The 24,604-nt window shown below is 37.4% G+C and overlaps 1 protein-coding gene across 1 annotated transcript in view; it reads right to left on the bottom strand.

Moving 5' to 3' along the window:
- The window catches only part of AOPEP (aminopeptidase O (putative)), a gene marked incomplete at its 5' end in the record, with an annotated part of 184,993 nt that overhangs the window by 83,918 nt on the left and 76,471 nt on the right, over positions 1 to 24,604 (bottom strand). Inside the window, 2 exons of the mRNA XM_084304916.1 lie at positions 10,649 to 10,709; positions 18,490 to 18,533. Of these exons, the coding sequence (XP_084161042.1) occupies positions 10,649 to 10,709; positions 18,490 to 18,533 (105 nt within the window). The remainder of the gene's footprint in view (positions 1 to 10,648; positions 10,710 to 18,489; positions 18,534 to 24,604) is intronic.

Here is a 24,604-nt window from a genome sequence, read left to right as displayed (position 1 = left end):
GGGGTTGTCCCCATCTCAGACAGAGTCAGTTTCAGTCAGCTCCAAAAGGAAGCTCCCGCTGGCCAAAGCTAAGCCCTTCAGCAATGCCAGTGATTCTTCTGTGAGAACGTATTTAAGAAAAGGCAAAAGCAACAACAACAAAACTTAGTGGCTTTTGGTTAATGGTCAAGTCCTGAGTGCAGGGGGAGGTTTTCCAGCAGGAGCCGTGTCCAGTGGCAGGCCCATGCTAGAGCACTCTGCTCCTGAAGGGACTGTGGTGCAGGTGGTATGGACCCGAGCTGGAGCAGCTCCTGAAGAACTGCAGCCCATGGGAAGGACCTGTGCTGGAGCAATTTATGAAGGGCTGCATTGCATGGCATGGAGCTCACGCTGGAGCAGGGGAAGGCTGTTCTCAGAGAACAGAGAAATTGGGTTTATGAAAGGCAGATCCTGCTTGACAAACCTGATTTCCTTCTATGACAAAGTGACGTGCTGGGTGGATGAGGGAAAGGCTGTGGATGTGGTCTACCTTGACTTCAGCAAGGCTTTTGACACCATCTCCCACAGCATTCTCCTCAAGAAACTGGCTGCTCGTGGCTTGGACTGGCACACGCTTCGTTGGGTTAGAAACTGGCTGGATAGCCGGGCTCAAAGAGTCGTGGTAAATGGAGTCAAGTCCAGTTGGAGGCCAGTCACTAGTGGCGTCCCCCAGGGCTTGGTGCTGGGGCCGGTCCTCTTTAATATCTTCATCGATGATCTGGACAAGGGCATTGAGTGCACCCTCAGTAAGTTTGCAGATGACACCAAGTTAGGTGCGTGTGTCGATCTGCTCGAGGGCAGGAAGGCTCTGCAGGAGGATCTGGACAGGCTGCACCGATGGGCTGAGGTCAACTGCATGAAGTTCAACAAGGCCAAGTGCTGGGTCCTGCACCTGGGGCGCAATAACCCCAAGCAGAGCTACAGGCTGGGAGAGGAGTGGTTGGAGAGCTGCCAGGCAGAGAACGACCTGGGAGTGATGGTTGATAGTCAGCTGAATATGAGCCAGCAGTGTGCTCAGGTGGCCAAGAAGGCCAACGGCATCCTGGCTTGTATCAGAAGCAGTGTGGCCAGCAGGGCTAGGGAGGTGATCGTCCCCCTGTACTCGGCTCTGGTGAGGCCGCACCTCGAATATTGTGTTCAGTTTTGGGCCCCTCGCTACAAGAAGGACATCGAGGTGCTTGAGCGGGTCCAGAGAAGGGCGACAAAGCTGGTGAGGGGCCTGGAGAACAAGTCCTATGAGGAGCGGCTGAGGGAGCTGTGCTTGTTCAGCCTGGAGAAAAGGAGGCTCAGGGGTGACCTTATTGCTCTCTACAGGTCCCTTAAAGGAGGCTGTAGCGAGGTGGAGGTTGGTCTGTTCTCCCACATGCCTGGTGACAGGACGAGGGGGAATGGGCTTAAGTTGCGCCAGGGGAGTTTTGGATGGATATTAGGAAGAACTTCTTTACCAAAAGGGTTGTGAGGCACTGGAACAGGCTGCCCAGGGAAGTGGTGGAGTCACCATCCCTGGAAGTCTTTAAAAGACGTTTAGATGTAGAGCTTAGGGATATGGTTTAGTGGGGATTGTTAGCGTTAGGTCAGAGGTTGGACTTGATGATCTTGAGGTCTCTTCCAACCTAGAAATCCTGTGATTCTGTGAGGCAGAAGGAGTGGCAGGGCACAGCCAAAGCATGAGGGACTGACAGCAGGTCCCATTCTCCATCTCCCCACAGCACTTGGCAGAGAGGAACTGGTGAGTGATCTCCCTGTACTTATCTCAACCTGTACTTTTCTCAAGTTGGGGAGGTGAGAAAGCAGCTTGGTGAGCAGCCAGCAGCCAGCCCAGGCTAACCCACCAAACTTTCTTATGGAGATAGAATGGGTTTTAGAAGGATCACCTATTTTCTCCACTAGTAAACAGAAGGTGATCATCATCTGTATCTGTACTGGGTCTGTCTGGGATGTTAACTTTCCCTGCAGCAGCCCATACAGTGCTTTGCTCTGCACTTGTAGCTAGAACAGCAGTGGTAGCACACCAGTGTTGTGTCTGCTGCTGAGCAGTGCTGGCACAGCATCAGGATGCTCTTTAACCCTCCTAGGGGGTGGGCAAAAAAGGTGAGAAAAACTGAGTTTTCCCTTTCCCTCTCCCTTTTCCCATTTCCTTTTTTTTTTTTTTTTTTTCCTTTAGTTAAATTGTTTAGTTAATAATATTTTTTTCCTTAATAATTATTTTTTCCCTTTAATTAAATTATCTCAACCCGTGAGTTGCTCTTTACTTTACTTCTTCCCCTCCTCATCTAAGGAGGGGGACTGAGAGAGCAGTTGTGGTGTTTAGCTGCCTAGCATGGTAAAACCACCACAGTATCTTTATGACCAGAAAACCCTGCTAAATGATAAGGGGATGACTGAAGATAATATAAACCAGGAAAGACCTTGACATTGTTAATACCTACTTTTGTGGAGGACAGCAAACTGATGCAGATGGAATGAAGGCTGTTATAATGTTTTGTTACAATCTGTTCTCTAGAGGTACTTCAGTAGTTCAGTGTTTTTGCAGAATATGTGAAAAAATCACCAAGCTCAAAAGCAAGAGCTTCCTTCCCCAGCTCAGGCCAGCTGGGAATGCAGTGGCGGGCGCACTTTGAGTTTCTGACCTCTGCTTGAATCAGATGGTCACAGTTTTATTGGCCAGCATTACAGGGGGCTACATGGATTTCAGGTACATGGTGTACCTCGTGCATGTGTACAAATACACATCTCCCCTACATGTTCATTCCTTCCATTCACAAGCGTGTCTCTCTAAAAGGCCAGAGAACAGGGAAATTTTCCAGGCAGTGAAATGTGTGTTTCTTTCAAAAGCCCTAGACCACTGAGGAAGGTGGTAACTTGTTCCTGTCACATACAATATTTCCCTGAGCTTCATGGCCAACTCTCCATTCTCCTGCACTAAATATATCTCAAATATTACATGTATTTACTAAAGTAGAATTTGACTTTTCATTATTTCATATCTGGTGTCCAATTTGCTAAAACTAGTTATAATGGATGCTAAATTGGAGAGACTTCATAAGTTTAGAGGACTACTCTTCACTAATCAATATAGAAAATCTGTTTTCTTGCAAGGTATCACAAAAATATTTTAAGCCTCTGTGAATTGTTTCCACTAGGCAAGTAAAACAACAGACACAGCAAAAACTAATTGGTTACTAACTTCTGCTCTTTTCATTGTTTTTACAAGCAATGGATTAAAATCAGTGTTTATGGCAATGCAAGCCTGGCTGTGTACATATTTGGCAAGTCTCTGTTCTGCATCTTTGTGTAAAAAAAGGACCTGTCCTCCCTCCCTTTGCTGTTTCCACCCCCTGCATATGTAGGTGGGGGAATGGGAGCTTGGGAATGTGAACTTGAACCAGCACTGATCAACCAGGCAGCAAACCCTTATTGTTCTTGAGATACCAAACATAGCTCCTTTCTAGCAGGGATAAGCCCAGTCATTCTGCACATAACATAGCTTTTGTGTTCAGCAATGCAATTAATAGGAAAAGGGAATCGGAACGACTGCTAGAGATTTGTTTTGAAAGAGATTCTAATGAACAAACGTGTGGAATCCAGTCCACCTTTATTTTAGAAATGGAACATTATTTCAAATGCACTTTAACCTTTTGAACAAGCTATTACTCATTCAGATTTACTATACTAGTACTACTGTTGTACCTCTAAGCTACATGATGCCAATGGACATCCTGAGGGAAAACAGAAAAATGTTTGTGAAAATCTCACTTTTGACTGGAGACGTATGCCAGTGTTTTAGCAGGTCATTAAACTAAATCCAGTGAAGTATCCACCTCAGCATTACTGCAGAAGTGCATTCCAGCTCTGAATCTCAGAAGCTTTTTTTTTTTTTTTTTTTTTTTCCTGAATCATTCAATTAATGGCTAAAATAAGATTACTGAAATTATAGTTTAAACTTCACTTTTAGAAACAAGGACAAGGGAGGCACTGAAATGTTGTGGCCAATATTTTCAACTCTAATATTTAAAAATGAACATCTACATTCAAGTTAGTCAGCACTATGTAGGTGGCAAACCTGAGAAAGCCTGTTTTCCAATCTTGGAACGGAAACCACACAACAATTCATTAAAATGTTGCTTTGATGATGAATATCTCTTTTGCCCCTAAAATCAGCAATCACACGCAATCCTGAAGAAATTTACCTGAAACTTTCTAAAACTGTAACAATCTTATAAGATATTCCTGATTTTGAAATATATATATCTGAAATAAATTTGGTGATGCATCATTTTATATAAGCAATTTCCTTGGGCTTTTGAATAATCCAACAAACAAAAACACATCAGTCTGGACCTTGTTTAGCAGTATTAAGTATTATTTATAGGAACAGCTAATTAAATTATAATTACATTTTATGACAATTACTTTCTTTAGATCACTTTGTCCTCCTTATTATTATTTAAATAATAATAGACCTTTTAACTTATTTGATACTTTGCCACAAACAAAATATCAATTTTTTTCCAGTTTGGTCTGTCTAGAAAGACTTTCAAATGCATAATCTTTATCTAAAACAGCTTTCAAAGAGTTTACAGTGTAGAGAGAATGTCTGTTTGTGCAATCTGTTTTGATTTGTTTCTCTTTGTAATTCAACTCTCATTTATGCATGTTACAGTACTATGCAGTATATTCCTAAATCCCATCTTTTCTTTTAAGGAAATGGGAGGAAATGTTGACTAATTTTGAAAATACACAGCATTAATGATTCACATTGAAAAAGTTTTTTCTCATTCTCTTGTTATCATTAGAGATTCCATGAACTGATATATATTGTTGATCTGTGCTAATTTAAGTTTTTAAGGACTTTGAGAGGTTTTTTTCATCTGCCAATCTGCAAGCAGTTTAATATCAATAGGACCACCACCCCCCCTTTTTTTTTTGAGGGGAAGCATCTATTTTTCAGGGTGCTTTCCATCCATGTACAAGAATGTGTATTTTGCTAAGTAGCAATTACATTTTCATCAGATTAATTCTGATATATATGTTCATCAGAATTATTAGAATTCAGTACCTGTCAGTTATATCCCTTGCAATGATATGAAAACATACACAAAAGGCTCCATGCTATGATTCTATGTTCAGATAAAATAATCAAAGATAATAGTGAGTAGCAAACTTCAGTGCTTAAGCAGCAGCACGTTATTCTTGTGACTAATACTTATTACCAAGTTTGAAATGAATTTAACATTCACAGTTAAACTTTATTAAATAAGTATGAAAATTTATACCTCTTCATAGCCCTTTCCCATTTGTCTCCCCGAATTACAAGCTTAAATGAGATTTTTCTACATAGCAGGTCGTGTTTTCTGCTAATGCCTACAAATTCACCGTATCTCAACAAACAACACGGATTTCATTTGTTTACTGTTTCATTGTTGACATCCACTAATAAGCAGTTATTGTATATATCCAGAGAGAAACAGTACAAGATAAGGCTTGACTAGAAATACCAAGCATTAACATATGTAAGCCTTTAGTTACACTCTAATACAATAAGAATTTTTCTGCTGAAATTTTTTCTAGTACCCTCTGTAAAGCTTGTGTGAGCAACTGCTAGGGATAGTTACAAAGCATTAGACAATTCTTTTAAAAAATGCTTTAATTTGCTTGGTTTGTTAATAATTGACTTTAACCGCTATGCTACAACGCATCCGTGCCACAGCCACTATGCCTGCAGAGCTATCCCTTCATCTGTCATTTTCTCTTAGTAAAAGGAAACAGGAAATCTATAAAGCTTATAACTGGGGCAAAAGCCAGGAGCCGTCTTAGTAACAGACTGCTTCATGAGAAATCATATTAAGTGCCTGAGCTGCTGCTGTAACATCCCCTAAAATTTATGAAACCATAGAAAGATATTACCTACATTGATTTAGAACACTGCACAAACTACATTTTAATTCTTTTTTTTTTTTTTTTTAATAGTTTATGAAGTTTCCTTTAGTTCTGCATTTCATTTCTTCAGGTAGGACAACACAAGAGCCAGTCACATATAAGTAAAACTAGAAATACTATGAGTAAATATTCACCACTGGAAGAATTCTTTCGCCTGCATATTTCCAGAAGTATAGTTGGTTTACAAAAGTAACATTAGTAGGCAGAGCTTAAGCTACTTCTTCACCATAGTAACAAGAAATAGTGCAGAGAGGAAAAAATACAAATTCTTTTTCAGTGGTAAAATTCTTAGTATTGTAACAGGAGGCAGTCTTCCAATGTTCATTCAGAATTAGAAATCATGGAGTAGTATTCTCCCAATGCTCTCAGAAAGATGCACATGCTCTGACATACCTGTTGGCAGTACCTACTACAATCAGGAAAGACAACTTAAGCTGGAAGAGGGGGTAAGAATTACGCTTTAACAGGATAAAGCAGCAACTTAAGAGGGAACCTGAGGGTCACTTTTGTAGCACAAGGTAACAAATCAAATGCACGCCCCAAGAACACTCAGGATAGATTTCAAGTTTACCAGTAAATAATAGCAACCTATGAAACAATGTAGCTTCACAGAGAAAAAAAAAAAAATAAATAAATTAAGAAGTGGTAAAACTGGAATGAGCAAAAAAAGTACTTGTAGGGACTTTATGAGATGCAGATACTACTTGATGTTATTTCTTCTACTACTCATTTCAAAATTCCCAAGAATTTAAAATAAACATTTCACATTTATTTTTAAAAAAGATTAATTCACTATGATAGAATAACCAATTCTCATAAAAGCAGATGGACAATATAAAACAAAAACAAGTCTGTGCAGAATAGAAGAAGATCTTGCTCAACAAGCATACAGTTCTTTAGCTTTAAACTCTAATTAAGGTAGGACATTACACAGATTGAAAGATACAACAGAAACCATACTTCAGAGAACAAATCGTCACTGGCAGGAATGAAGTGGATTTAAGTAGTTTCATAGGTGTTTTCCTGCTCTAAATACTGTTTGGTATTTCTGATTCTACTTGCCAGCTTAACTCATCGACTACAGTTAGTGGCGTTAAGTCATTACTAGCCTTGTGCCTGATGAAAAGTTGCTACAGTGTCCCGGTGAGTCACTTCTGAGATTGAACTACAGACTGGAGGCTGCTGATACGTGGTTTGATAGATTGTATGTTCAACAACACACCGTGCTTCACCTTACTTAACACCACCACAATGCTTTCCTGGAAAAACAAATCCTCCTGAAAGCTCATATTTCAGAAATGCTTGCTTTTCATCTCTTATGATCCTTTTGTTTTGTGTATAAGAAAATCTTACCATACAGCAAGCTTCAAGGGAGCCACTGTGCTGTGATACTCTTCCATTTATGAGAAGACTGGCCAGGCATTAGCACATACACTCCTTTTATAGGATTAACCTTTAATGGTTTAGAAAATACAGAAGCTGAAAGTGTAAATTAGCATGTAGAATTCTTTTTTTTTTTTTTTCTTTTTTTTTTTTAATGGCAGCAGGCCAAATTCTGTTTTTATTTATCAGTATGACTCCCTTAATTCACATAGTGTTACTTTTGATTAGTAATGATATATATAAGAGCCTGGAAACTGGCCCAGAAAAGACAACATGCCTTTTCAAAGACTGCAATGGTAACAGAGATTGACTAATATTAAAGTTTTGCTAATTATAAACTACAAGTATAATGGAGTGTATATATATAAATAGATACAAACACATACTGTTCCCTGCACAGAACTGGGAACAGGACTAGGGATGGCAAATGATACAAAGCACGGGTACTTTAGATTTGGATATAACCATGGAAGAAAACTCTTTTTAGGAGTTTCACTTTGGTAGATACTGCTGCAAATCAGCTGAGCCTGGTAAATTTTCTTTGTATTAACTGCCGACGTGGATTTCCTGAGCAAAACCCACCCAAACATAAAAACACCATGGAAACAAACAAAGACAGTAGAAAACATATAAATCCACATATGGGAAAGATACAAGAGGAACTATGTTCTGATGTAATTTTCAGAATGGACAGCATGACCCTGTAACATAGGTTAATCTTTTCAGTAGGGAGGTTTCCACTCCAAATGCAGTGAACTCTTAGATACTATTTGTAAATCAGGAGATATTTTAACTACCATGCTACAGGACATAGAGCAGTCCGCAAAGTAAGGGCGATAAGCAGAAAGTTGCCAAATCCTGTGTAGGGCACAGGACGCCACTTTTCTGTCTTTGAGACATCTTTGGAGCAAAGATTCACCAGCTGCTTTTTGGTTGCCCCACCACACAAGAAAGGCAATCAGCTGCAATGTACGCCTCACAAAGCTCACACTGCCTGACTGGCGGGCTCAGCCATGTCATTTCATCCAGAGGAGCAGACAGAAGCCTTCCTCTACAAACACCCTTGTCTACTCACCTAGCAACCTATAAAAGAGAAGAAATCAACTCTGTGGCGTCCCTGGGCTTCTCCTTGATGCAGGTAATTCAACTGAATGTAAGAAAGTGGATTACATGCCTTTGCCAGCCCTGATCTGTCATGAGAGCTAAGAAATCAGTTTGCTGGAAAGATAGTAATTTAAATACTTTTAAGGGAGGGTTCTGTATCAGCTCCTGTACAGCACACTAGTGTATTTATAGTTCTCTAGTCAGTAAATACAGTCATATTCAGATTACAGATACTAACAACATATTAGGAGCTGCTAAGCAACCTCTACAGTTTTGATTTCAGGAATAAGGCCTCCCCACATGATTTAATAAAGCACTAAGTGAACGAGGCTTTGTATTCACTGAATGATAACTCCATTTCTTTCAGTAAAGTGGAAACCAGTTCCCGCAAGAGCCTGAGATGTGCTGAAGGCAACAAGAGTAAATTGTCAAAAGGTTATTGATGAGGGAGAGAGAGAGAGAGAGAAATGGACGAAGTCCATATGCTGATTCTCAAACGAACAGAAAATTAAATCAGCACTATTCCAGTTGGCACTGCTGATTTTACAGAACAGCCAAACTATCAGGAAAATCTCTTTGGTCATTAACAAAAATTTACGATGATTTACAAGCCCACTGAATGTGCCAATATTTTTGCTGTATATTTTGCTTACACACCCAGTAGATATTCCCAGGGTATTATGAAACTACTTGCTAGACATTCTGAACAGCCCGTACTACTCGCTCACATAAACAGAGAGTTCAGTTTTCACACTAATCACTATTTTCAATCATTTAGTCTATTCTCACCTTCCTTATTTGTGATTTTAGAGTTGATTGTAGGAAACTGGCAAGGGACATCTTCAGAGACATACTTAAAAGTAAAATGCCAGAAAAGTCTTTCATTTCAGGCAGCCAGTTCAGCATCTTACAGCAGTAACTGTGCAACTTTAGTTTCTGTGCAATACTTGAAGCAGCTGTTCTACAACCTATTGGATCTTCTATCAGGAACAAAACCTTGATTGAAATTTAGTATTAAAATCAAAATCCTTTTTCAAGAAATGAACGAACATGAAGATGCATGATGATACTGCCCCTTCCCTTCCCCTCTTCCAGTTAAAGCTAATATTCCTTTCAACAGTTTTACAGCAAAAAGCAAATTCCATAATGATTTTATGGTGTTTTCAAACATTTTGATCTCCGGACAAAACTTCCCAGAGAACCTTGTACAGCATAAAAAGAACAATGGAGGTGCACGATACCTCTGAAGCTGACAAGAACTCAACCACAGTGTTCAGGTATGGCTCAGGTTCACAGACCACTGCTTGTCATTTTGACCCATTTTGACAATTCTATTTGCAAACATGCTCAGTCCCGAGAGCCAAAGCCATGCTGCCTACATACCTCTCACTTTTGCACATACAAACCAGGTTATCATTCTAACTCTTAAAAATGGCAATGCAAAGTGGAAACCAATGCAAGCTCTACTTAAGATAAATTCCAAGCAACTTAAGCAAAGCCAGTGTAGTGCAAACCAATTATAATTAGAGCACCAAATATAAAATAAAAACATATTTTGGAAAAAGCTGTTTTAGGAACTTTTCTACAGGGATACCTTTCTTTGGCTGATGCCAATTTTGTAACAAAAGCAATATACAAAGTGTTCAAATACCACAAACTACTAAGTATTCTCAGTTCACATAATTTAAAACATTAATATGAAAAAGTTCTCAACATTAAAAGCAGGAAATAATGTTCGGTCTCAACTGCAACAGAGTTGGAACCCCGAAGAAATGTTATCTGTGCAGCAGATTCACAAGCAACTCACACTATTCACAAAGCATCAAAGTACAAATAATTATATTTAATATATAGTGAAGTCATTGCTGTTCATATGACTGTCAGTAATTTCTATAATGACAACTATGAGCAATACTTCTAACATTTAGTAGAAACCAGCATTATACTGTAAAGCATACTTCCAATGACTACAATATTAAGCAGGAAGATACATTTTGTAAGATTTGTCTTTTTGCAGGTTCATTGAGATGATGGTAGAAGTGACAACTAAATGCTTGTGACCACTAAATAACTAAATAAAAGTCAATGATCAGTGTTTAAATATCTGGAAATCAGTCATCATCAAAACTGTTTATTTAAAAATAAAGTATGATGTAATGTGCAAAACTCCACAAAGAACTGAGAACAGATATTTTGTATTTACCTTTGGTATTCCGGAAGTGTCAAGCCAGTTTGTGAAGATACTTTCAACAGTTAACCCAGACCTTGAATAAATAAACAAAAAAGTTAAAGGACACACAGAAAACCAACAATTTTTCATGTGACAATTAACCACATAGAAGCTGAGCAAAACCTTGAATTCCAAGTACTAGCTGTAATGCAGTAATAAATTCTTTATTTTTTAATGGGATAATACTATCGGAGGTGATATGACCATGTTAAAGACAGATCCATTTTTTTGTGTGTTTAAAAAAAAAGGATAAATTCAGAATTTATGAATATTGACAGAGAAAGTGTAAGATGGTAAACTACAGTCATGAAACACAAATTAGGAACAGGTGTTTGACTTTTTGAGTAGAGTATTATTAAAGAAGCAGCCTCAATGTAAATACATAAAGAAGATGAAATGAAACAAAGCTTCTTTAAACTTAAGGATTTTAAAAGGCAGTAATGGATTTTAATCCTCAGAATTACCAAGTATCTAATATATTTCAGTTTCACTTTCATCTTTTCTGCACTTTCCCTGATTATACCCTGATAACTTTCACAGGGAAGTCACAGCATAGTCTGGAGACTCAACTACTATGAACTATAAGTAGTTTGTCATGATCAAGCTGTATGGACTAAAATAAACACATGCTAATTATGTGTGGTATGGACTAAAAGAAACACATGCTAATTATGTGTGCATTCATTAATTATATTTCCCCTTCTGTTTTTGTGAGAAACTTTTGTTGAATTTACTTAAACCCAGGTTAAAAACTTCCCAAATTACAGAGAAGTCAATTTTTAAAAAAGTAAATTAGTGTTCATGCTGCATTCCAATACTGAAAATACTCAACACTTGAGTAAGCTCTCTATGAATGTAAATATTCTGAGAAGGAAAATTGATGTGCACAGTCCTGAGCATAGTAACGACTTGGCAAGATTCATTGTAGTACTTGCAGCCACTTTCATGTGTATAATGTAGACCCCTAAACAAAGCACCCAAGAAAAGAATACCCATTTGAGGTCTGAAGTGGGAAGGCAAGCATCTCAAGACAGTTTTTAATGGAGTTACATGACAAAGAAGCCTGTTTGCTTTTTTTTTTTTTTTTCACATACCCTGACAAAACTCTGCTCAAAATTCTGACCATAAAAGAGGCTTATTTATGTACTGTACCAGTGACTGTGAAGGATTAGTAATGAATCCATCAGTCATTTTTACTGAATGATTTTAAAACACCTTAAAAGATTAACTTTCACTACGCCAATGAGAGACGGATCAATCACTGTTATGCCTGACATGCAAATGGGAAAACTAATGCTTAGAGAGCTTATGGAGTCTCAAAAGCAGTCAAGCAATATGCTATTGGATGACACAGTCAGCACAGTTATAGAGTAAAAATTTCCATGCGTTTACCAATCATAGTAATTACTTTTTTTTTTCCTTTTATTTTTTCTTTTTTTTTTTAATTGGCTAGTTTTTTTTGGAGTGACCAAAGATTTAAATTATTGACATTAACGTGTGTAGCAGCAGCACTTATCCAGACATGGGTTATAGTCTGACTTATATTCTTTGCTGAATCCAAGATGAGAAATTTACCCTCCATTTTTCAACAGTATTATGCGTTGTATTCCTCTGAGGTAGAATTAACAGTTACGTCCTCCATGCCACACCACCATGCTGTTAGATCTGCCATCCCTACTCTCACTTAGCAGATTTCTGAAGGAAGCATAATTAAAATGAGCAAATCCACTTGACAGAATAAAATTCTGCTAATGTGTATAAAGGCTGGGAGTACCTGATGAAAATAGAGTCAGCTGACTATGCACTGAGTTGTTCAACAGTACCACATAAAATATGCAATCTGGTCCTAATATACTTGTCCAAAAGGAATTTTACACAGGAATTTTGTAACAAAGGCAAAAAGCAATCACCAAGGGCCTTAAACACAAAAAAGCCTGTACTAACAAATGCTGCCCTACGTCTTTCAGCTACCAGGACATGCTTGTATACACAGGATATAGCATCCTAGTGAAAACTGTAAAATACATATTAAAGAAAAAGAACATTCCTGTCACAACAACACTAATGACATCTAATGTTTTCAGTCTCTATTCTTCCTTTCCTTTCCTTTCCTTTCCTTTCCTTTCCTTTCCTTTCCTTTCCTTTCCTTTCCTTTCCTTTCCTTTCCTTTCCTTTCCTTTCCTTTCCTTTCCTTTCCTTTCCTTTCCTTTCCTTTCCTTTCCTTTCCTTTCCTTTCCTTTCCTTTCCTTTCCTTTCCTTTCCTTTCCTTTCCTTTCCTTTCCTTTCCTTTCCTTTCCTTTCCTATATTTTTTTTTGTTGTTGATTATTTTTTGTTTTCAATTTTTTTTTCAGGTTTTGATCAGTTGTACATTTTGGTGCAGGCCAAGAAGGTTTAATGTGGAAGCACAACTAGCCTATTCACTGCTAGTAACACGTTTTGACAGTTCATGCAGTTTAGGTCCCAGCCTTTCTTCCAGTGTCTTTACAAGTAAGGGATGACATTATTAGCCTGGCTGAGATGACTTAAAAAGTCCTATGAGAAGAATAATTTCCAAAGAGAAAAATAAATCTTCCCAATCGCTGTCTGAAATGACAAAATACATCTTGTAAACATTAGGAGATGTTAGAGTGCCACAGACCAGTAGATAAGTAAATAAATAAACCCCTTACATCACATGATTCAAATGATCTCAGCATTCAAGTAGAAGCATTTTTACATGGCCAGGATTCCAAATTTTCGGGAAATTGCCATTTTGCATGTCTGATCACTATGGAAATTGATTTTACACAGATAACTGAGCATAGATACCGTGCTTATAATGGGGTGGTGTTCTACATTCAAGTGAACTACTTATTCACTTTTTCTACATTTGGTCAGCTTTTAACAGTACCTTGTTATTTGTGGAAATTTAGAGCATTTGAATGCCAGATACTTCATGCGGTGTTATCAATAGTGGTGTCTAATCTAAGTTAGTTAGCTGAGTCCTTTTCAAAGGGAACAGAGAAAGCAAAGTATCTCCAAACAGCCAGTCAATTCACTTTCATTGAGATAAGACAACATTTTTTTCTTCAGTGCTTCTTACTGTTTGGTTAGTGCAAAAAGCACATACAGGACTAGCTTAAAATTGAACACACAAATTTTATACAGTCAAAGGTATATTGGGTGGATCATACTCCTTACTCTGTCTCAAGTGGCATAATCAGAATAACAATTTTTTAATTTATTATTGCATGAATCAAACCCAACACAGCTTTGTGTTTCAATGCTGAACCAGAACTAGCAGATAGGAAAAAATACCTTTACTTGTGCATTTAATTGTTTTATTTAGGGATAAGAAACACAGCTTTACATTGCCAGTTTCTCCATTTCTTCTTCAGAACCTAAAGAAAGATTAAAAGTCAAGATTTCCTCGGAAAAAAATAATAACACTGCTTTTGCTACATAGTACCTTTATTTATTATATACTCCTCCCTCTTCCCCTATATTTTTTTTTAAGCCTACAATGGTTCACTTCAGAACACTGGCTTTGAAATAAGCTTATGAAACTGAAAGGAATAGCACTGTCCTGACAACACACTAATCCAGGCAGAAACACCACTTGTAAATTGTTTAGTCTCTCCTGAAATTTTGACATATATCTCAAGGGTAAAAACTACAACACTGCCATAACTCTGTCTACAGCACCCTCACCTTCAGCCTTCAGCTAAAAATCCTTTCATATTCCCATATGCAGTTTGTTTGTTTGCATTTCACACACTTTGTTTTGTTCGCTTTTTTGGCCCCAATTTAGGACTTTCTTATTAGCACTCATCAAAAAAAAAAAAAAAAAAAAAAAAAAAAAGTATATATATATATATCTTTAAAAGTCAACAAATAACATTTTTTTTTAATTAGTAATATGTAGACTATAGTAAAGACCTACTATGAATGTATCAAGCATCAGTGCTTAACTGAGAAATCCTTGGAAAGGTTGCTACCAGCTTTCACCAGCCAAGGGCACATACAACCTGCTTATATTGCATTTAAGCATCTGTATGGACTTAAATCTGGTGTGTTACTGATTTCCTGAATGGCCTTCTAGTCAAGGTGCTGCACTGGGCTATGGGAATCTGGGTTTAATTGATTTGCACTACAGCAGAGTTCTGTCAAGACCGCAGTTTTTTTAATTGCTTTGTTCCACAGTTCTTGCTGAAAACTAAGAATTCTAGTGTATCCATTATCTCATCATCCCTTGTCGATTTGTATAGACTATAACCTGATCAGCCAAGTAATGAGCTCCTAATATCCATCCATACAGTACAGGCCAGATGCAATGCTTCAGAAAAAGCTCTGTAAAACACTAGCACTAATGATAGTTTCAAAGTTAGCCTTATAAAAGATTGTTACATAGCAACTCAAGGAAGAGACTGGATCTTGTCCCTTCAGAATAAAATTTTGCAGCAAATAAACAGAGCTCATGAAAGTGCATAACTTTTTTGGGTGGAGTGGGGTGGGAGTGGGGTGTTAAAGGAAGAAAAGAAGTAAACATATCCAGCTAAAAATATTTCAATGAGCAGATCTGCTGATTTGCTTTATCTGTATACATACATTCATTTACATTGATCATTTTCAAAATGAGCCATTACAGCTATATGGAGGCATAGTTAGGGCAAATCAAAGAGTAGTGACAGATCAGTGACTCTGTCAAGTACCCATACCTTCCAGATATGTTTTAATTTGTTTGTTTGTTTTATGTATTTGTTTTGTGTCCAGCATATGTATCATAGAATCATAGAATATCCTGAGTTGAAAGGGACCCACCAGGATCATCAAGTCCAACTCCTGGCTCCACACAGGACCACCCAAAAATATATATATTCTGGCTTAAAAAAAAAAAAAAAAAAAAAAAAAAAAAAAGAGGAATCAAAAATAATGAAAAAAAAAAAAGCAAACACAAAAACAAACCAGATAAAACCAAAAACCTTTCCCAGTTATTTGCTTTGGGTGCTGGGTGCCTACCAGCTCTTTGTCTCCATCAAAATCAACACTTTCATGGCAAGTAGCCTTTAATGTTAGTATCCAAGAGAGCAAATATGAAAGAAAGAGACATATACCTATGTAGAACGGTGCTTTGAAATCACAGCATTATTTTAACATTGGTTTGGTACTTAACTGACAATTTATAAAGACATTCAAGGAATGTGGTTAGTAAGACCAAGTTATTAACAGTACAAATAGCAGAGATGTAGCACAAGCCTTCCTTTGTCTACTATGTATTATTAGAACAATAACTTTATTAGTCTTCTTGTTTATGTTATTGAATAAAAAACACCACCAGGAAACCCCAAAGAACAGAACTGACCTACTCAAAAACTGTTTTTGCACTCATAAAGAGCACAGGCAGCTCCAATTCTGATTTATCTGAGGCTGGTGAAATTCACCCTGTGCTACAGGGCCTTAAAAACACTGAGTTTTTGCATGGCTCACATGTTAGGCAGATGTGGAAAGGATCAATTTACAGCAACGAATACAGCTGTAAGCCTTGGGGAAAAAGGAACCACTGAGAGTTTTAATCAAATTTAGTGCACCATGCTACACAGACATGTAAGAGGGGTTTTCTTATTATTTTATTTTTTTTGAAGAAACTGCAGCGAGCTTTCAAAATATATATGAGCAAAAGAGATGCCTCATTTACAAGCAAGTAGTACGGTAGATTTGTTACAGAAAGGCCAAGTTAATATAGGGCTACAGTCACTGCATAGTACACTTCAAAAGAATTTGAAAACAGGTAAGGATAACATAGATAGCTATTTGTTTGTTCTTCTTGCTATTAGTCCCCTAACTGGAAAAAATGTACCTTAAAGGCAAGCTAGAAGATGCTGAAGGACAAAAAGGTAGTGCTAGGCCTGTCTGATGTCAGTGTTCAGTCACAGTCCAGGAATAGAAGAATCCTGTCTTGGAGAGTGGATTCCTATAGCTAGGAAAATTGAGTCAGAGCAGGCAGTGAAGTAGCCCTGTAGGCATGTAGGTCTCCTCCTCTGAGTACAGAAGGCAGGAAAAATCAGTGACTGCAACTTAAGCAGTTGTGTCTGTATTTTGGAACTGTTCATTATTGGGAATGTACTGAAAAAACTCCTGTAACTGAAAATGAAAGGACTTATGTACTGGAAAAGAGAGAATCTTTTAGATATAGTCCGCTGTATCAAAAAGCAGAAAATAATGTAGCACTACTCAAAGGTAATAATTACAGAAAATTTCCACACTGTTGTATGATTGCTCTCTGCCAGTTCTAACACGGTTCTCATTACAGAAGTCTCCCATGAGCCAAATGTTACTCTTAGCTACACACTAGTTTGCCTCTGTTGGCACAGCTGAGAATAATTATTATTCTTTTTATAGTTATTTAAAGTTATTTATAGTTATTTATAGTTATTTAAATATAGTTATTTTGTATAGTTATAGTTATTTAAATATAGTTATTTTTTATATTCTTTTTATAATTATTATTATTTTTAAAGTCCAGCCTCCATTGCAATATTAGAGTGCTTAATGTTTTTCAAGTAAGCAATGTTTAGTTTTAAGGAACATGCATATGCAGCACAGTTTGAGGTAGCACAGAACAAAACAACAAATAAGCAGTGATGGATTCAAAATTCTGCTAAAGACTGGCTGTATCGTCTTCAGCCAGTCACACACAGGAGGATTTCAAAGGACTTGTGTGGCACTGGGTTTCCATTAGTGCTTCCCATCTTTTCCCCATTCGCACACAGTGTGACAGGGAGGGTATGATTCCAGACTACTGCTTGTGGAAAAAAAAAAACAACCATCTTCTCTGCTCTCACAGATCTGGGGCAAAGCTGTGGCCCCATCACTCTGTTTCATGCACCATGTTCCAAGAGCAGCTGGCAGGAGGATTACAAATTAAGTTGAGCAGCTGTGCCTGGCTCTTCAGATCACGTAGTGAACACGAGATCTCAGTGCTGCCCTAACATGAAAGTTAAAGGCAAAGAGTTAAATAATTGGGGGAAGCACAGGATAGCTACATCACAAGTCTTGTATTGTTGTGTGTATATATAAATGAAAATTTACAGAGAAAGAGAGACACATATGCTTGGAAGAAACATTCAGAATATTACTAAATGAAATTCTATTATTTATGGCTAGCACTGCTGAAATTTAGATCTGTGAGGAATGTTTTAGCAATTCATGTCAATAGAGAGCTTGAAGGGAAGTGTATTTGTAAGCTGTTCCTTGAAATCTCTGATATCTGGGGGTGGGGGATTCAGAACAACTGCTAACTATTATGACTATTGCATGGGACACTATGCGAGTATCTGATATCTGGCCAGGAGATTAAGAAGAAGGAGAAAGCTGAAGAAGAAGGAGAAAGCTGAAGGACAACTAGAAGGCAAAGCTTGCGGGGGACGCTGCACAAGTCTCTGACATACAGCAAAGTTGGACACAGGAGAAGGACATGAGGGAGGAAGACTATGAGCCTTCAGCACGAGAGACCCCCAGAGGGACCCCCAGAGACAGATACGCATGCTCCCGTAGGAGGGGTTGGATTCCAGAAACTAATTATAATAACCCTGGTTTTTCTAGAAGTAGTAATGAATATGTATCAGCCCAGGAGCATAAAAATCAGCTGCTTGATGTAACTGGTGTGCGTCTTGGTGGAGCAGAGACTCCCGGTGCACCCAGCGCTGTTTGCTTACCTCTATTCCTTTAATAAATTGTAAACTTTGATTATAGTCCTATTTTGAAGACTGAGCCATTTATAACAGATCTAATTTCTACTTTTTCCTTTGACCTTCCTGGCCTGGTTCTCACTTACTCTTTTTGTTCAGGTACATCTTCCAACAGCATGGAAAGAAAATCCTGGAAAATGAACAAAGCACCACAGTTAGTATGTTTATGAAGAGATAGCTGCACATCTACATTGCTAGTGAGTGATAGATTTTTAAAGACTGCAGACAGCAGAACAGTAAGAAGAAAGTTTATGTATCTGCTCTGGTGTTATACTGCTCAATTATTTATACAACACACATTATGTTTGTCAGTTTTCCAACCCACTCAAGGAAAAAGTGTCAATATTGATAGAAAATGGGCTTGAAAAGCCTGCTAACTATTTTAACACAATCCTACGTTCCCTTTTTTATTTAATCTATAATACACATGCAAACTATATTTAAAGCTGTTAAAAGTTATACTTTTACACATACTGAAAGGCTAAGAAACACCAGAGTTAAGAGCGTCACTTGCATTCTCTTCATTGTGCTTATGTTATCACATTGTCTTTAATTATATGACCATGCTTTGTTTTTCTTTTCTTTTATGCACATTCCTGAGCAGAAGACAACACCTACTTCTCATTCCCTGACAAAATTCATGTCGCTGTGAACCAACACCAACTACAAAGCAAACTCTTCAAAGAGAAGGTAGATAGAATTTCTTGAATTTAGAAGGAAAGTGCTAGGCCAGTGTAACAGTATTACTGTGAGGAATGTTTTAACAATTCGTGTCCATAAAGAACAATTCTGTTTGAAATGTTTGAATCCTGTCTGCCTCTGGGCCCTGCACTGGCAATTCAATGCTTGAACCACAGCTGCAGTGTGTCCCAGTCTCCCCCTCATTCCTCATTCTAGCCAATTTATCACTTCTTAAATTTATGAACCTGTTTGCTTTTGTTATTCCAGACTTCTATTTCTAACACTGCTATAGATGTGTTTGTGAATGGCTGGGGAAGAATGTTTTAATTACCCGTGTGTCTGGGAGTTTCAGAACAACTGATAACAACTAGTGACTGTTATGGGATACTATGTGGATCTTTGGTATCTGGTTAGGGGGGGGCCGAGAAAGAAGCTGAAAGGCGGCTGGGAGACAAGATTTGAAGAAGGTGTTTTGAAGAAGGTGTTCCGTAAACTCGGGATGGTGCCCAGTAAGTACAAAGGGGAAGAGGAAGACTGCGAGCCTTCAGCATGGAAGACCCCTAGAGACCCCCAGAAGAGACCCCAGAGGAGACTGCGCATGCTCCAGTAGGAGGGACTGCACCCCGGAAGCTAATTTTAATAATCTATTTTTTTTAGAAGTAGTAATGAATATGTATTAGTCTAGAAGCATAAAAATCAGTTGCTTGATGTAATTGGTGTGCGTCCTGGTGGAGCGGAGACTCCCGGTGCACCCAGCGCTGTTTGCTTACCTCTATTCCTTTATATCCTTTAATAAATCCTATTTTTCATTTAATTCTAATTTGAATCCTGAGCCATTTATAACATTACTATCATCCTCACAAAAAACAGCCCTCTTTATAGAAGCTACACATGACATCACTCAAAGGTTCTCCAGCACCCCGTGCTATACAAGACATTCGCCCTAGTTTTAATGGCAATCGCTTTGACACAATGCACTCTTCTGAATAACCTCATAAGAAGATGATTTATTAATATGAATTATTTGTTTATATACTATTTCATAAAGCAATCCACTTTATTAATACTAATTTCTGCTGAGACAAATTTCATAGCATAACAATGTTCCTCACTGCATTATATGAGTAGAGACTGATTTCTAATTGTGAGTACTTGCTTTCTAAAGTCTTGAAGAACGTTTTCTGAAACACAGAAAGCTTTAATTTATGGACTGCTATGGCGTTCAACAAAAGATGCTGTTCTTCTGTGTGACTCTGGCGTTGTTATGGAACCAAAGAAAGAGTGATTGCACAACTGAAACAACTGAGCAACACTGTTATGTCTTCTTCCTTTACATTATAATCAAGATCCGGACTATATTGCTGCACAGTCTGCTTATGAGTAAAGTTGAATTACAGAGTGCCGAAGCTCACTGCGGCAAGAGTGCCATAACTGCCCTAGCACTGGTTCTGTCCAACTACAGTGCACAGATGACTTGATGATAACGCATGAAATTCTGTGACTTCCTACTGCTACTTGTAGTTCTCTACCATTGTTCTGTATATCGATAGAGAACTTCTGTCTCATTCAACTTGTGGAAACTTTCCTGGAGGTACAGAGTAAGCTTACACATATAATTAAAGAACATAAAAAATGGAGAAAAGATTGCCATTAGAAATGTTTCAAAGACTTAAGTGTCTGAAAAGTAATACAGAAGTGGTCAACCTTGCCACTGGGTATAGATTGGGTATATATTAATGTATAGACTGGGTATACATTAACGCAGCCACATTAAATGATTGGACTGCATCTTTTTTTATGATCAGTCCAATGGTATACTTGAAGATACCTTTGGTATTAATGGTGGTTTTATATTCTGTGTATTTTACTTTGATATTAAACATATCCTTATTTGATAAAAGCTGTCTTCATCTCACTGAATACCTGCTAAGAATAGAAATCACTCTACACATTTTTAAAACAAGGATTAATCTCTTCTGTTTTATTTTAACTGCTTCTATTTCAATGCTTCAAAACAGAATAGGAAAATGAATTACCACTTACCTCATATTTACATGTCTTTTAATGCTTGCCTATTATCAAGTCTGCCTGACACATCCCTTTATAGGTCTGAAGTTTCAGTTGCTTATAATTTTGTCAAACTTTAACCATCTGGAGTGAAATTTCATCCTCAGGCTATTTTAGTCTTCCTCTCCAGATAAAACAGTTCAGAAGGGTTCAATAGTAAATTTTGAGGACACAGTCTTTTTAAGCTTTGATGCCATTTCTTTAAGAGGTTCTAGTGACCTTACACTTTGAAGCAAAGACTTGTGGACGGGTGGCCAAGGTAGTTGCAATCATAAAACAAAATACAGTTTGCATTTTGTCTTTGTGACAAGTAATTCAATGAAGTCAGAAAGAAAATAGGAGTTAGCAATCACATCACTGCAGTGCTGCATTATTATCAAACTGGCTTATATTCATATTATTCAATTATTTTATAATATTTAATAATATCCTATTATTATTAAATAATTTCAGTTCCCTAGCTACTTCTGTTGCTCTTCCCTGGCTGGAAACCCAGAGGGTAGAAAACAACTTTTCCCTATCTACAGAAACTGTTATTCTGAAGTTTGTGAAATTTTCTTTGGTTAAACTGAAAAAGCCTTTGAAAAAATGAGTTCACACATGTTCACAAAGGATTTGCTAATTCCCTAAAGACCATATTGTATTTCCATATTCCAGACAGAAGCCAACATTTTTGCTCACAACTGCAACTCTGGGCTGCTGCTGACCAGATCAAATCTGGATACACACTGTGCACTGAGATCAAGGAGGTTTCCTCGCACCATTAACGCACATAGCACGTCTGGGTCAAAGGCAAAGAAGAGTGGAGACCCAATGAAGAAGGTCAAGGGATATGACTTTGAGAACACTGGGCATGAAGGCTACCTGAAGCAGTAACAAGGCAGATACAAATTTAGAAGACCTTTAATTCCATAACTAAAGATGCTATATGATTAATGCAGTTCTTGTACTGAGCAATTAACCAGCATGTTTTCACCGTGAACTGTTTTGAAGCACCACACAGCTACCCATCTCTGATCACACATGTTGATATTATATACAGAACACTGAATATTAAAGTAAATAATCCTCTTAGCCAAAAGCACAAATCTAGATATTGTGGCTATTTCAGGTGGTATCAGCCTCTTGAAGTCCTTTCCTCCACATTTCTCTTATTGACTTTACCATCTTTGTAGTACAGGGGTCGTGTCAAGACACCTAAGAGCAAACACAAGCTCATTTGGGGACCAGATAAATTGGAAAAAGTATGTTGATTTTTACTTAACTCAGTGAACAAAGTTTTGGCATTCCTCCTTCCCTTACTGATGCAAAAGTTCAAAGTAAAGCCCAGAAAGGGAAGTAGAGAAATCCAAGCTTGTACACGCTTTCTGCTAACACTTTGACTCTAGAGCCTAAGCTGTCTCGAACTCATTAAAAATGTTTCCATTTCTTCAGAAGTTACACAAATTCTCACTGTCCACTAAAATTACTGAATATACCACTGCCTAAAATATTGAAATAAACACAGATTCCTTCTATTTAACATGTATAAACATTAAGAACATATATATATGTCAATGGAAAAGATGAAGAATTAAATGTTATATATCAACAGTTCTACCTACAGCTCTTAATCATTCTTACAACGTCTCTTTAAGACTATCCAGCAGAAAATCATATGTAAGATGTATTTGATTGTTTATTTAAATTACATCCACCTAAATCAAGCAAAAGCTGGAGCTGTGATTCAGCAGGCACGACTTTTGAAATGCTCCCTTGCCAGTTTGCTCTGATCACAATTAAAGAATTTTTTTTCCAGTAAAATGATATTGCTTAACAAACTATCAAGCAGTTTTAAGCTTGAAGGATGCTAAATGGAAGCTAAGCAAATACAAAAACTTTAGGTCAGCAGAGGTGGGAGACTACTACAGCAGAAACGGAAATGTAAAAAGATATTCCACAGCAGGTGACCGAAGTTTGAGACTTAGTAAGTTCAGCAACAATGGGAAGAACTTGTGTACTGTATCATAAAGGGTCATGGCATTTTCAGACATACGGATCTTTTCCCTGACAGAAAACAATTCTACCTGTAAAACTTAGTGCTCCTTTTAAGATCTTCACGCTTGAGACAAGAGGTACAAAAATATGCTTGGATTTTTATATACATTTTATATAAATATATTTTTATATAAATATTTTTATATATTTATAATTGTTTTATATACATTTTGTTGGACATTACATGTGTGACACATTAGCACACTTTTTCTTCTTTCATCTGCATTAGACATGATTATAAAACTTGTGAGCTCCTCTTAGTTTCACTCCTCTCTGCTATGTTCTCCAGCTTCAGTATCCCTACTTCATTATGATCTCTTTATCCTTTAAAATACAAAGTTTATTAATTATGGAAACAGTATTTCAGAAAAAATAGGATGTTTTCTCACCAAAAAAAAGCATTGCACTATGTTACGCATTTTTTTTAACCCAGTCATACTGATACTTCAAGAGAAATACCTCACAGATTCCTTCTTTCAAGATACTTGTACCTCAAATGAAGATATAGCCTAAAGCTAAATAGATTTTATGTATTAACGAAATATATTGTCAAAATGTGCAGTGCAACTAACTGATTCGTAAATTAATCAGCTGCCATATAAATTAACAATTTAAACACAGTCAATATGAAGTTAAAATGTCTGAGCTTGTAAAGTGATTTTATTTCCTTATCTTTGTTAAGACTTAAAATCCACATCAAGCCCACAGATGTCAACAGTTGTTCACTCAGGCTTACAGGTCAGCAAGCATGGAACAGCTGAAGCCAAACTGCAAAGATAAAAGTTTAACTAAAAGAATTATGTAAATGTTCTAGGGGTTGAAACACCAAAATACACACAGACTGCATGCTTAGGGTCCCAGTTCTAGTTAAAGCAAATAGACAGTTGTATGGCTATTTGTGTGCGCAGACACCAATTTTTGGTGTAACAAGATTATAATGATATTTACATGTGTAAATGGGTGTGCAGGAACATGTTGATGAAGGTATATGCACTGAGCCTGGATCCATACATCTGTCTTTACTATTCTCAAGTATAACATAAATTAAGATTTTTTGCAGTGCTGTCTTTTTAACTGTCATTTTACAAGAGCAAATTGTAGCTCTGTCAGATTGGGTGAACACTTCAGACCATAGGCTATTATTACAGCAGATAGAACTACATGAAAATGAAAGCCTGCAAACAATTCAGTTCCCAAGGTGTTCTTGTTTCAATATCAGACTGAACAACATCTTTAACTGCATTAAGAATATCAGCAGCTTGCCCTCCTTTCTATTTATTTATAGTCAGGGAACACTACATTCATTATTTTAAAAAGTTCTTTCAAAGCAGCTACTAAGTGAATACTCCCAGAGAAAGGAAAATGGAAGATTTTATTTTTTTTAAATCCTTCTCAAAGATTCCAGACTTGTTTTAC

The sequence above is a fragment of the Netta rufina genome (genome assembly GCF_964035555.1).
Source record: "Netta rufina genome assembly, chromosome: Z".
Classification (NCBI taxonomy): Eukaryota; Metazoa; Chordata; class Aves; order Anseriformes; family Anatidae; genus Netta; species Netta rufina.
This window is presented reverse-complemented; position numbering and strand designations above follow the sequence as displayed.